The 13,683-nt window shown below is 45.2% G+C and overlaps 1 protein-coding gene across 1 annotated transcript in view; it reads left to right on the top strand.

Moving 5' to 3' along the window:
- Window positions 1-3,274: 3,274 nt before the first annotated feature.
- The window catches only part of glud1b (glutamate dehydrogenase 1b), a 14,430-nt gene continuing 4,021 nt past the window's right edge, over window positions 3,275-13,683 (top strand). The window contains exons 1-8 of the mRNA XM_062518457.1: window positions 3,275-3,861; window positions 6,560-6,640; window positions 6,838-6,893; window positions 8,335-8,398; window positions 9,658-9,752; window positions 10,926-11,105; window positions 13,220-13,357; window positions 13,628-13,683. The exon at window positions 13,628-13,683 is cut by the window's right edge and continues 82 nt beyond it. Coding sequence (XP_062374441.1) covers window positions 3,462-3,861; window positions 6,560-6,640; window positions 6,838-6,893; window positions 8,335-8,398; window positions 9,658-9,752; window positions 10,926-11,105; window positions 13,220-13,357; window positions 13,628-13,683 — 1,070 coding nt within the window. The 5' untranslated portion in view covers window positions 3,275-3,461. The remainder of the gene's footprint in view (window positions 3,862-6,559; window positions 6,641-6,837; window positions 6,894-8,334; window positions 8,399-9,657; window positions 9,753-10,925; window positions 11,106-13,219; window positions 13,358-13,627) is intronic.

Here is a 13,683-nt window from a genome sequence, read left to right as displayed (position 1 = left end):
ATCAGTAGACCTATTATAGAAACTGTTCGCTTAAAGAATATAGTGCTAGCAATGTTACTAATGATCACCATTCACAACCAAGGAGTTGCTTTAGCACATGTGGGTATGCTTCAACAGAGTAGGACTGCAGCCATCCACAAGAGATGTGAACAAACACTCCTCAACATGTCATGAAAGGGCCTGTGCATAAATTAGCCACATTCTTCAGAATTTTCTTATTCTTTAAAAGCCTTTCCAGGACAAAAAAACAACTAATTTACAGCCATTTCTAGGCCCCTTCTCCTCCCTGATTCAACAAACAGAGAGGGGGTGTTTTCCATGGCTGAGCCAATGGGAAGCTGTTGTCTGCCCTTTGAAACCTGAGAATGATGAATGATTAGAGGCTACAGGCACACTGAACTGGCTGGGCTGATGAGTCAGGGTTGCCAGTGTCATCTTGTAGAATACATATTTCTTTAACCTATCTCTCAAGCACATAGTGTAAAGCATGTAGATAAACCAACACTGTTTTTTGAGATTTCATTCTTTGAATATACTGCATAAATGGACACAATGCTTTCACCATATTACTGATACACCTGAGTGTCATACTGTGCATTATAAAATGATCAATAGAATTTACTCATTTAGAAATTGGTTTTAAAATCTCGAGGCACTATTTGTTGTTTGTGAATCCGCCATACACTGAAACCAAGCTTCTCTTGGACCTACGCATGAGAAGTATTAGGTACCTGGGCAGGTACATGTGTGACCTCATAAACTATGGCCTGCAGACATGTCAGCAATATTTATCTTTATGGTACCTTTAAAGGGTCACTTCAGAACAGAACTGAGGCAATAAGTTGAAGCAGGCGGTAAATTGGCTTTGATGTACCTTTCAGTTAGGCTTTTATTGATGCAATAAGACAATTGTTTTGATAGCATGTGTGAAAATAAGCCACTTGAATCAAAAACTGTTCTACCAGCATTTGAAACCACGTGTTCCTAAAACCCTGAGCACCTTAGAATGCACCTTAGCATGGGGGTCTACCTTGTGTCCTGGTAGCAGTGGGATACAGATAACCAGGCCACCATTTCACCATGGAAGTGCCCAGTGTCCAGACCCAGCTTGTCCTTTGATTAACCATGAATGAGTGCCTCCATTGCCTCCCTTTTCACAGATAGGAAAAAACAGGAACATTCAGAACAGACGCTCTTTAAATTTGATTTGTTGAAATGTGATTACCTCACAACTGAGCCTTCTTGGTATAGCAAACCCATAAATAACCTCTGCACATATTAAATTAGGTCATTTACACAATTCAAATCAAAGGATATGCATGAGCTCAATACATTTGGCAGCGCAAAAAAGAAATATAGGGCCTAACTATTCTCACTTTTAAAAATAATATTGAAAATATTAGATCAAAACCCTTCTTGCTATCCTTGAATTACATCCTTGATAGAAACTTGCTATATATATATTGAATATATTTTGATTTGTTTTAACAGCAAATTAATTTATTGAAGGCCAGTTCACATGGCTAAGACCTATTCATTCTGTGACTGTAACAATTTAAACCACCAAATGCAGACAATGCTGTGTCTAACCATGCCCAAAATCTACTCTAGTTTTGTTAATATTTGCATGGTTTTTAAACCTCAGCAGAGGCATTTGTACCAGGATCCAGAGGTATCCTCTCTAATCTTATCAGTGGTGCAGAGTCCATCAGGGTACCAGGGGGTCAGCCAAGATTAGAGAGCCGCAAGTTCAAAATCAGCACATCGAGCCCAAGATTCCCTCATCAGATTTTAATCACTTGTGAGAAATGCAGACACTCTTGAGTGTCTTAATTATACTGATAAGATACATCTACAGTTTTGGATCAGTTTCCAAATGGTGCCAAAGCAACAGTTGACGCTTTACACAACTAAAGCAACAATAAGCTGTGAAATCATTGATACTGAGGCAATAAGTGACATGATAATGGCAATTAATTACTTCATCCATTCTAAGGTCCAAATATTGGATTAGGATATTGTGGGAGGAGGGAGACACCAGGACTGTTGTATCTGGGCCCTGGCTCAAAGTTTGGTGGGGGTAGCGTGTATTTGGGTTAAGTAGTGTGTGGCAGAGGCGAGATATATATTATAACGTGCTGCGTGTGCTTTATAGCTAGAGAGCTAACTACGCACGTGAGGTTGGTGGGGGTTTGACCAAAGGTGGGGGGTGGGCTTTTGGACATCCAAGTATGAACAAGACACACTGCAGACCTGGACATGCATTTTCTGATGGGCGGAACCCATGTGCAGTATACTGGATAGAGAGTGCAGGGCTGTTCTTTATTAACCACTGGGCTAGCATCCAGTGAGCAATGTTCAACATGGCCATCAGCACAAACAACACATAGGTTAAGGTCCCTTCTGCCAAACACAATCATTAACCCTCAAATAATGGAGGAAAGAGTCTGTCTGTTTTTGCAATGGCAGCATATTAAAACCACAGACAAAGTTATCTGTTCTGGCATGTACCTTGATCACGGACCATCTGATAAGTCACAGCAGATGACATGTAGGCTACAGTATCATGGGTGGCGAAAAAAGGAATGAAATGATTCAGTCAGCATGAACTGAGTATAACCTTGAGCCATAGTCTGCAGCACCATTGCACCTGTGTAGGACCGTTGCCACAGGGAGAGGGAGATTGTCAGTTACACTGTTGATTCTCTGCTGAGCCACAGACATCTGGGATCCGTATGTGTGCTTTCATCTTGGTAATTTGCTGCTTGTGTTGAATTACTAGCCTACAGCACAGTAGGTGTACTGCATTGGCCTTGGATTTCACACAAATGTGAAATCTACTCGCCCGGTCAAACTCCTCAGCTGCTACTATTTCCCTTAAGAACCCACCACCCTGTGAGAGGAAAACAAGCACTGCAGCTCAACACCTAAACCCATACTCAAGGCAACCAGCGGGGAATGTTATTATTTTGAAATTGATAGGAGAGTATAGCATTGATCACTGACGCATGCATGCGCTAAAAACCGTTGTATGCATTAAGACAGCAAGAAATAAATGGTGCCGTGTTTACATGGGTTTATTTTCAACGTCAACAGATAGGGATTCTGCAGTCTGTCATCGTATGGCGGAGACACACGAGGCATTCCGGAATCCCGGTTTTAAAACGACGCTTCCAAGAGCCAATGATAGTGGTAGGACAGTGTTTGCCCCCTCCCCTCTCCAGACGCGCCCCCAAGTGACCTTCCCTCTTCAGTGCAGGAGTCTTCAGAACAACCGGTCTAGCTTTTAAAGCGAGGGGTGGCATGAATGCTGTCATTTAGTAATTGAACGGGGCATACAGAGGAGCTGCGGCGGCCACGTTCAGTTCTATCTCCTCTGCTTAAACCTTTGTAGATAGCGTAACGTATTTCACTTTGATCTAACCTGTAGGCTAGCAGAGAACACTATACCTCGTTTTAAAATGTACCGGTATTTCGGTGAACTCCTCACCCGTGGAGCAAGTAATGCTCTGGCCTCGGGATGTATCGATTCGGCTCTGCCAGCTTCCGCATCTTTAATGCGGGTGCGCCACTACAGCGAGGCCGCTGGAGAGAAAGAAGATGACCCTAATTTTTTTAAAATGGTTGAGGGCTTTTTTGACCGCGGTGCTACTATTGTAGAAGATAAGCTGGTAGAAGACTTGAAAACAAGGGAAACGCCGGAACAGAAGAGGAAGCGAGTGCGTGGAATTCTCAGGATCATTAAGCCTTGTAACCACGTATTGAGTGTATCTTTCCCAATCAAACGTGACAACGGGGAATGGGAAGTGATTGAGGGATACCGGGCGCAACACAGTCAACACAGAACGCCCTGCAAAGGAGGTAAGTGAATTCCTGCCTGAATGAGTCCCTTGAAATTGAAACACTGATCCTGCTAGTTTTGGTAAGCATTAGCGGCACTAATATAATGTATACAATTTACAATTGGCCTGCGTATTGCTGTATGGCTATTTGAAACTCATGCATTACTTTATGGGATTACAGTCAAGTAACATTGGTTATTATCATTTGAATGAATAGTAGGCCTAAGCTACGCAACCAGTCAATTTTGGTCTGTTCACCAGGCAGCTACTTCCCGGCTGAGCTGCACACAGCATACCTCTGTCAAAACAAAGCAACAGGTTGCTAAGGACGGAGGACTAAACGGAACATTCAGTTTCAGTTTCGCAAAGGCTCGGATACTTAGCAGTCTAGCGAGAAAACGCTGTGTTTTATTTAATGTTCAGACATGAACGTTGAAAATGCGGCACTGAAGATAGTAGGCTTCTGTTATTCGCTCATGGGCATTGGGCAAGGCTTCTGCGCGTCTCTGCGCGCATTCTACTTTCAGCCTCACTGTTCATGCGCTAAGCAGGGCGAGTAGGTAGGCTAGATGTCAGGAATATGGACGCTGGTTGAACGAAGGTCTTCTTTGGGATCAGGAACCAACATGGCCGAATCGTTTTCGATTATTATCGCGAATGGATTAGCAGCTGCACTGGCTTTGCCTATCCTGAAGCCGGTTGGCCATACATGTTTATGACCTCAACAGCTGCTTTGACAGTGTTGGTCAGACCTTGCTTCTGGTGACCTGCACAGGAGTCTGTGGCAGCTGTAGTAGAGACCTCGGCGCAGTGCACACTACATAGAGTGAGGATATCAGAGAAGGGTCAGTGGTTCGGAGGGGTTGAGGCGTTGTATGATTGGTAGTTTGTTGGAATGATCAGCAAAAGTCACCCGGCTTGTGAGGCAATCCCAGGTGTCTCTGTTCGTCAGAGTCGGTGTGTAAGAGGCTGTAGGCCCCCTGACCTTTCACTCTTCTGGATATACACCATTTAGAAAACAGACGGCGATATTTTAGCTGTGCATCAAGTAACTCTGCAACACTGGAAATCACTAACCAGTTTTGATGTCTGTTGCCTACCAAAGTGATGTTATTTATCCTTGTGGATTGAAGCATATTTCATCCCAGTCCTCCAGGCCTACAGTTGCTCATGCAGGCAAAGTCAACACTATTTGGCCCAATGTTATCACTTTTAGGGGTCAATGAATTGCACAATTCAAAACAAACTCCTACAAATGTTGAGTGCCAATGAGGCCCATCAATCTGTTTTTGTATGCTGTACTTTAGATAGCCACTGGATCTGGTAGTTATTCTATATCCACTCAGCGACACGTTGCATTTATATTTAGTCCATTCACTGGTATTCTAAGCAGCTTACAGTTGCCACAAGGCTTTGGTAGTTTTCAGACATGAGTGTAACTATAACAAAGTCATTAACAAGTTCCTGTAAAACAACACCATGCAGCACCTAAGGTCAGACTGAAGGCATCCGTTCTTTTAAGTAGAAAACTTTCTTGGCTTCCTGGGGAAAATGAGAAATGTGCTGGTTCTGCAACCCTTAGCTGCACAAAACTTTTATCCAACATAATTGTGCTAGCAGAGTTGTTATATTTGGCTGGGTGTGGCAGTATGGTGCTCCCTAATTATGCTGGGAATTGCGACTTCATGGACTCTGTGGTTGTTGGTATAGAGTTGTAACAGATAAGGGGTTATGGATAGGATGTGTCTGTGGAGCTTTGTTTAAGATGTGCTTGTTAAACTTGTGGAGGAGCGGTTTCTTGTTAATCATTCCCCCTGAAACCTCAGGAAGTATGTCCTTTGGCTGCTGACTTCTTCAGCAGTACACTGACTGCAGTGTCCAAGGTCATGCATTCAAGGTCAGTCCAGGAACTGACACTATGTTGGTCAGTGTTGGATCATAGTACATTCAGTGAACCTTTTTAGTCAATGCAAGTCGCTTAGCACCCACAATATAGGCTAAAAATGCATGTATGTAGGTGGTGCCCTTTCAGAATGTGGTTTGAAATGGTTTGCTCATGAGTGACCAAGAATATGTCTTTGTCTTCTGGGATATACGTTTCTCAATGGCTGTACCAGATTTAGTTTGGAATGTTAGCTCAGCCTGTCCTTATTTGTCCTTTGTCAAATATTCAGAGGCATGGCCTATAGTGAAGCCACGTTGTGCAGAGTCAGTGCTGAGAATATCACTGAATAAGGCAAGCGATGTGTGTATATATATATATATATATATATATATATATTATATAATATATATAGATATATATTTAGAACACAGTAGAATGTAGGTGGTGTGCATTTCTCATCATGCAGATTTGTCCTCCTGCAAAGCTTTGGTCCCTCCCCAGACAGAGTATCCCTGATCTGACTGAGTATGTCCCCATGGAGCATCTGAACAACAGAGCCACTGTGTTGATTAGTGTTGTAGATAAAGGTTACTGAAGAGCAGAACATTAGCTGAAGATGTGAGCGAATAGGACAGTTTATGCTATTGGCCCCGACTTGTCCCCCTTTTCAGATATTAACATGCTACACATAGTGCACATACCCAGCCAGCCTGCACACATCCACAGGCTCTTTGGCTCACAGTGCAGCTGGAAAAACCGTGTTTGTTAGCCTCCACAGGACTGCTTCTCCTGCTGTCAGTGAAACCCTCTTGTGTGTAAACTCTCTCCACAGGTATCCGCTACAGTACGGATGTGTCTGTGGACGAAGTCAAAGCCCTGGCGTCTCTGATGACCTACAAGTGTGCTGTGGTTGGTGAGTTATTGTTCACATGTTTTTTTGAGTTTCCTTTCCCCTGACAAGTGAAAGCATTTTTGTTCTTCTTGCTGAGTTGACCAGTATCAGTATTGCCTTCTGCATCAAGCACAAGGTTTAATGAATGATTCAGCATTGTTTGTGATTTTGTTGATTCATGAAGAATGCATTGAAGTGAAGTGTGATTCTTTTATTAGATGTGCCATTCGGTGGAGCTAAAGCTGGAGTCAAAATCAACCCAAAGATGTACACTGTGAGTATTCCGTGAGAAACCGTTCAATGCCCTGATCCAGTTGGCACCGCAACCACATCAGAATGATTAGCTACACAATGAAAAGGACAAAAGTCTGATGAGAAGTGGTCAGAGAAACAAACACAGCCGAGAAACGACTATGTCAGTCTCTCCCCCCGGAGTGTTCTACAGAAAAACATGAGCGGCGCAGCATCAATAAGAGGCCCCTGTAACACCCGGAATTCAGTCAGGCCCCTCCATGGCCTTAGTAATTGTGTTTCTCTTCAGGTTATGCGCTGCTCAAAGAGCTCTTTCTCTTCCTCCAGTGCTCAGTGTGCCAGAAATACAAAGGGCTCGGAAATGGCCGCTGGCTGTTATGGCTTGTTTTGGTGAGCCGAGAGACTCCGGAGCGGAATCTGAATTAAAGTGCAGAGTTGCTTTCTCATGCACGTCAACGGCACATCCCTATTTGTGAGCTCGTAATGAGAGAGCCAATGTTTGAAGGGGGCGCTGGCCTTAACAAGGCTGCTAAGCGCTTCACTCATCGGCCGGCTCTTCTGCTCCTCTTCCTTGTCGTATTGAATCTGCTTTTGAAGGCGAGGAGATGACATTGCTGTGCCAGAGGGCTGCTCTCCTCTCGACAGACCCCTCCCCCGCACCCCTCCCCCTACTGGCTCAGCACCAGCCTGGGCTGCTGCTCTGTTTCTCGGTCCTCCCCTCCTCTCTTCCCCTCCTCCTCTCCTCCTCTCTTCTCCCTCCCCTCCTCCTGCATCCTTGAGCCGAGCAGGCAGATTTTTCCAGTCCTGCTGTTAGGGTTAGGGACGGGTTAGGGTTAGTTAATATCCAATCCCTCTGTTCTGGGATGGGAGATTTGGCCCGACCTGACTGTGCCAGGACTCCACAGTGTGTGCTGGTCATGCAATCTTGAATATTCAGAGGATCAGCGATCTATGGGGGGAGGGTTGGGTCAATCCCTTTCAATATAATTTCAAGCGATGGCCATTCATGATGTGTCTAAACCCCTATGGAGGATGACCAGACAATAATGATCTCTCTGGGATGGATTTTAAAAATGGCAGACACGATGTGTTACAGTATAGTGCCTTAAATTAGGTTTTATAACAGTCAGCGACTATTAGAGCAAGAGCCATTGTTGTGTGCTTTAATGGATTGAGGCAAGGGAGTAAGCCAAAACAAGAGCTCTATTATTGCTGTGTTATCAAACGCTCTAATCAGATTGAGTTAAGGGGCAATAGAAACCAGCCCTGTATTCCAGAGTTGTAGTCCACCAGGCAGAACTGGGCATCAGTTTAATCAGTAGCTGTGATAATAGAACATGGACAGTTAGTGATCAAAGGGGAAGTTTTACATGGTTTAGGTTCTTCTCCTGATTTCTCAAACACAAAGGCATGTTGTGCTCCTCATTGACCCTTCCTTTATGTGTCCTATTTGTCTTCAACAGGACAATGAGCTGGAGAAGATTACGAGACGCTTCACCATCGAGCTGGCCAAGAAGGGATTCATCGGTGGGTATCCAGGGCTGGTGTTCATGTCATGCAAAGAGTGTCATGGTGTTGCTGCATCCTGAATGAAAGAGATGCATGTTGATCAGTTGAACACCTTTTTTTTAGCTCGGTCTCAGGACTTTTGTCGTTTATTTTTCATTTTTACTCCCATAAAGAGTAAAGACTGATAATAAAGGATTTGTCCATTAGCTCAGGAGTCCTTTTTAAACAGGAGAAACCCATTAGATGTAATGTTTAAGAACCTGATGGGGTTCACGGCTCGGCTTCTTAGCTAAAATTTCCACTGGACTCTCTGCCCCCTCCCTCCCTCTCTGGTGGAGCTGTTTTTGGAAAAGCATTCAGGGGGCAAGGCTGAGACTCCCGTTTGTGCCGTGTGTGTGTGTGTGTGTGTGTGTGTGTGTGTGTGTGTGTGTGTGTGTGTGTGTGTGTGTGTGTGTGTGTGTGTGTGTGTGTGTGTGTGTGTGTGTGTGTGTGTGTGTGTGTGTGTGTGTGTGTGTGTGTGTGTGTGTGTGTGTGTGTGTGTGTGTGTGTGTGTGTGTGCCTGCATGCATGCCCACTTGTTTTTTCCCCTCACTGCAGCTCATAGTGTGTTTGTGTGTGTCTGTGTGTCTGCGTTTCCGTGTTTGTGTACGCATGATAGTCCTGAGTGGGGTTAAGAATGTGTTCCCTATTATGCACTGAGTAATAGGTTGTGTTTGTGTGTGTCTATCTACGTTAGTGTAGCCGGTCTAAACAAAGTGAGTGATTTTATCTAGCTCAGTGTAACACTTCACTCCCAGTCACAGGCAGAGGAGGATAACTGTGTCTCTGTTTGGGTCTGTTATGCAAGAGACTGTCATATAACTGTCAACTTAGACGTGACTTTGTTGAATGCAGCTTTGGTCAGTCCGTAGCACAAATAAAGACTCGTGAACGTGTTTGTTAGTGTACACCTGATGGACGTCCTGTGTGGCTGACTGTAATTTGAGTGTCGGCCCACATGACCACTGTCAGTATTCTTAACTCTCCACCTCCCCTGCCCACTTTACTGGCAGCTGCTCACATGCAGTAACACTCACTCTCTCTCTCCCTCCCTTCCTTTCCCTCTCTCTCTTTCTCTCTCTGTCGCTCTCTCTGTCTTTCTCTCTCCCACACTCTCTCTCTTTCTCTATCTCTTGCTCTCCCTCTTTCTCTCTCTCTCTTTCTTTCTCTCGTTCTCTCTCTCTCCCCGCTCTCTCTTTCTTTCTCTCTCCTTCTCTCTCTCTTGCTTTCCCCCTCAGGGCCTGGCATCGATGTCCCTGCCCCCGACATGAGCACTGGTGAGAGAGAGATGTCTTGGATCGCTGACACCTATGCCAACACTATTGCCCACACTGTAAGAGGCTCCTGAACGTTTCTATTGTGTGTCTTTATGATGGTGTATTGGTGCTGCACGTGCCACAGATGTTGGGTAGAGCCTGTGTAGCATCAGGGTTAATTTGATATGAGATAATGCTTTCCTTCAGCAGCTGTTTAAAACTGTAGGTCTGCAAGCACTAATCCCCTAGCAGCACCCTATAATCTGCTGTCAGTGTTTGTGTGTGTTGTGTGTCAGTGTCAATGTCAGTACACACACACACACACACACACACACACACACACATGCACGCTCATGCGTCAGGCTAGATAGAATTCTAGTAATTCTTTCCAGACAACATACCTCTACTCTATCCTTTTTGTCAATCTTATGGAGCAGACAAGACATCCTGTTGTCCTATCATATCGCACTCTTAAGAGCAAAGCTTTAACTAGAAACACGGACGCTAATTCTGTGAAAAGATATGCTTTGCATACCCTAGACTCCCTGTATCTAATAGGCATGTCCTTGCTGAGAGAGCATAGTGTCGTTTCTTAGAAGGTGGCCTTGCTCAGTGGAACGAGATGTCTCAAGAGCTGCGCTCTGCATTCCTGGTGTGCAGCTGCAATGCAGACGGGCAGGTTGGTTTGGCCTGAGCGCAGGGTCCCTCTGTTCCCGCCCCCTCACAGCTCCAGGTGCTGAGCTGAACACGTCACACTGCACTTCCACCGGCTTGGCACCCCTCACCCCCCCCCCTCCCCCAGTCCCTCCAGAGCCCACTATGACACCTCTCCCAAATAACCCCCCCCCCACACACACACACACCCCTACACACGTACACACGTGCAAGCATACCCTGATGTGCTCCAGCAGAATTGGCCTGTCCTTAGGTTACCCCGTCTGTCTGGCGTTGTCGAGTGGACGAGGCCTGTCCTTATGTCACCTTCCAGCGAACATTCTGTGCCTCACTGGACTCCAGAGAGCGATCAATGTTTGTCGCCAGCCTGTTAGAGATTGCAGGTGTATTTGTGTAGCTGATAGATTCATGGTAGATGGAGGACGTCATGGAGACGTCTCCTCTATTTAGACGGTTTTGTCTTGTCCACTATAAACTCTTTTTCATAGAGAAGATGCCTTTTTGGAGGATTTCCATGGCATGATGGACCCAGATAGTCGTTAGTAATGGATGTACCTGTTTGTCTGTTTCTGTAGGACATCAACGCCCATGCGTGTGTGACCGGCAAGCCCATCAGCCAGGGAGGAATCCACGGAAGGATCTCTGCCACCGGTCGTGGAGTTTTCCACGGAATTGAGAACTTCATCAATGAAGCGTCGTACATGAGCATGGTTGGTCTTACACCTGGCTTCCAGGACAAGACCTTCATCATTCAGGTATGCAACACTGTACACACTCATGTATGCCACAATTAAACAGATGTTCATTGGCGTGACACATTTTAAATAAGGCAAGACACCTAAGCAAAGATTCCTTAGAGTCTTTAAAGAGTCCTCAAGGACACAGTCCATATTTCAGTGAGTTGTACTATGAAGAGATGAGTGGCCTAAAGCCAGAGATACATTGAGCAAAAAGCCAGAGGAGCAGTCAAAGTTGACAAACAGGGGAACATCAAGGGCAATTGCCTTGCTGCTTGACATTTTTTAGCCAAACCACTTAATTCCAGAGCCAAGATAACTTCAAGGGCTGAAATAAGGAAGTATTTCATTTTTTTCAAGCTAATTCAAGGAAAACTCTGTTTTGTCTGAGGTACAACCTTGGATGGCAGTTGTTGTGACAAATGTGGTCACCTAGCCTAGCAGGCATAGCAGAACACTCTGACCTCAAAGTGCCTTAAATCACTCACTGAAATGAATCTGGTCTCCAGTTCAAGGCTCATACACACTAGGTCAGGTATCAAGAAGCAGAAATAAAAAAAGAAATTGAAAGGCCACATCATCATACACTCAAACCAACAGTATTTCTCTTAGCTTGCAATTTTTTATATAATGTTTTGTTTTAAGGCTGCAACCAAGTAACCAGAGGCTAGATACTGATAGAAAACCACTGCATAGGAACAAGTTGAGCACAATGCCATTTCATGAAATTTTTGACAATGGTATCTCTATGTGACCTGAAGCTCCTTGAATCCTCATATGTTCTACCCTTGTTTTGTGGGACATACTCATAGAGTAATGGCTGTTATTCCTTTTTTGATTTCTTAGCTGTGCCATTGTATGTCATTTTCTATGACTGTCATAGTCAAGTGGAAATGCCCATTCTATTATTGCAGATGCAGCGGAAAGGTGTGTGGCAATAGGCTACCCTTTCCATGTGATGAGTTGGCATTTTGAAACTATGCAGTGACACTTGTGACAAGAAGTGTTCAGCATCCACTCTGCAGAGAGGTTGAGGTTGACAGGGTGCCGTCTGTTAAATTTGGTGTGTGAGCAGCTGTCTCGCGGCCGCTTGCGTGACCTGCTCTCTAAAGCCGCGACCCAGTCCTTCCTCAAACTCTGGGAAAGTTCCCTGTCAGCGTCCTCAATGGCTCTCACTTCCTAGAAAAAGAGACTTGGTGTTAAAAGTCAGTTCCTCTAGTTACAAGCATTCCTCTGCCAGAACTCACACACACACACACACACACACACACACACACACACACACACACACACACACACACACACACACACACACAGCCTCAGATTTAAAATCAGACTTTGCACAGCTCTGCATATTCATGATACAGAGATTTAAGATTCAAAGCCCTTCGATCAGAAAGCCAGAAGGCATGGAGCTTCTGACGTCTGTGCGTGATTGGTTAGGGAAGGGCTGGGCCTAATCTCTGCTCTTCAATCAGAGATTATGTCCCTCTTCCAAATGACTTTTTCTTAGAGATTTACTGATGTGCTCAAAAAGAGGTCCTTTGTTTGTGAGCTCTTATAGCCAAGAGCATTAGGTTTGTTTGAAGGTTGGAGTACCGCGTGCATCATAAGAGGGAGGGACCAGGAGTTCAATATGCCAGCTGAAGTGGTGAAAATGGGGGAGGCTCCAAGAAACGTGAGAAGGTTGAAGTTGACTAGAGAGCACCCTCTGGTGGCCCTTAAAAGAGGTGCCTGTGAGGATGGGATGATCTCTGTAGTAGAGGTGAACATCCAGCAGGGGGAGCTAGTGGTTCATCTCCATGCACTGAGGAAAAGGTCTTCAGGCGTGTACAGGAGGTGGCGTACTCCTCCGTGCACATTTGCACGCGTCGAAGACGTTTCAGTGGTGAGGGTCCCCCTAACAACACCCCCTCTGCATTCCACCCTGATGACTCAGTCCTCGTCAGACACAGACGCAAGACTATATTCGGGCCCTAAGGGCTGAGGGCTTAGTTGATGTCGTCACCACTCTGTGTGAGCTTCAATTGGTCTTCAATCTCAAACAGTGTTGTTGTTGTTGACTGTTTTTCTCACTGGTACTATGATAAGCTACAGTTTTCAAATCCGTCCATTCCTTTTGCTCTCCTCAGGGCTTTGGTAATGTGGGTTTGCACTCCATGCGTTACCTGCACCGATACGGTGCCAAGTGTGTTGGTGTGGCTGAGATTGACGGCAGCATCTATAACCCCAACGGCATGGACCCCAAGGAGCTGGAGGACTACAAGCTGGTGAGTCTCTCTTCTCCAGCCTCCTGACTAGCCCCATTACATGAGTCACCATGAATTCCACATAACTGACATGTTGGTAAATGTGTGTGGGTGTGCCTGCATAGCAATTATCCATTGTTGGTATTAGTATGTATTTATGTGTACTTGTGCAGTATGTGTGGTGTTCCCTATTTATTGATGTGATCTGTTATAATATGATATGAATATAATAACTCCTTGGCATGTTTAGTGTTCTTGTCTTCTCTAACACGTCCTCTCATTGCTTGACAGCAACACGGCACGGTGGTGGGCTTCCCCAACTCCAAGCCCTACGAGGGCAGCCTCCT

Source organism: Sardina pilchardus, chromosome 17 (genome assembly GCF_963854185.1).
Source record: "Sardina pilchardus chromosome 17, fSarPil1.1, whole genome shotgun sequence".
NCBI lineage: Eukaryota > Metazoa > Chordata > Actinopteri > Clupeiformes > Clupeidae > Sardina > Sardina pilchardus.
The sequence above is the reverse complement of the archived record's forward strand: the minus strand, read 5'-3'. Positions and strand labels throughout refer to the sequence as shown.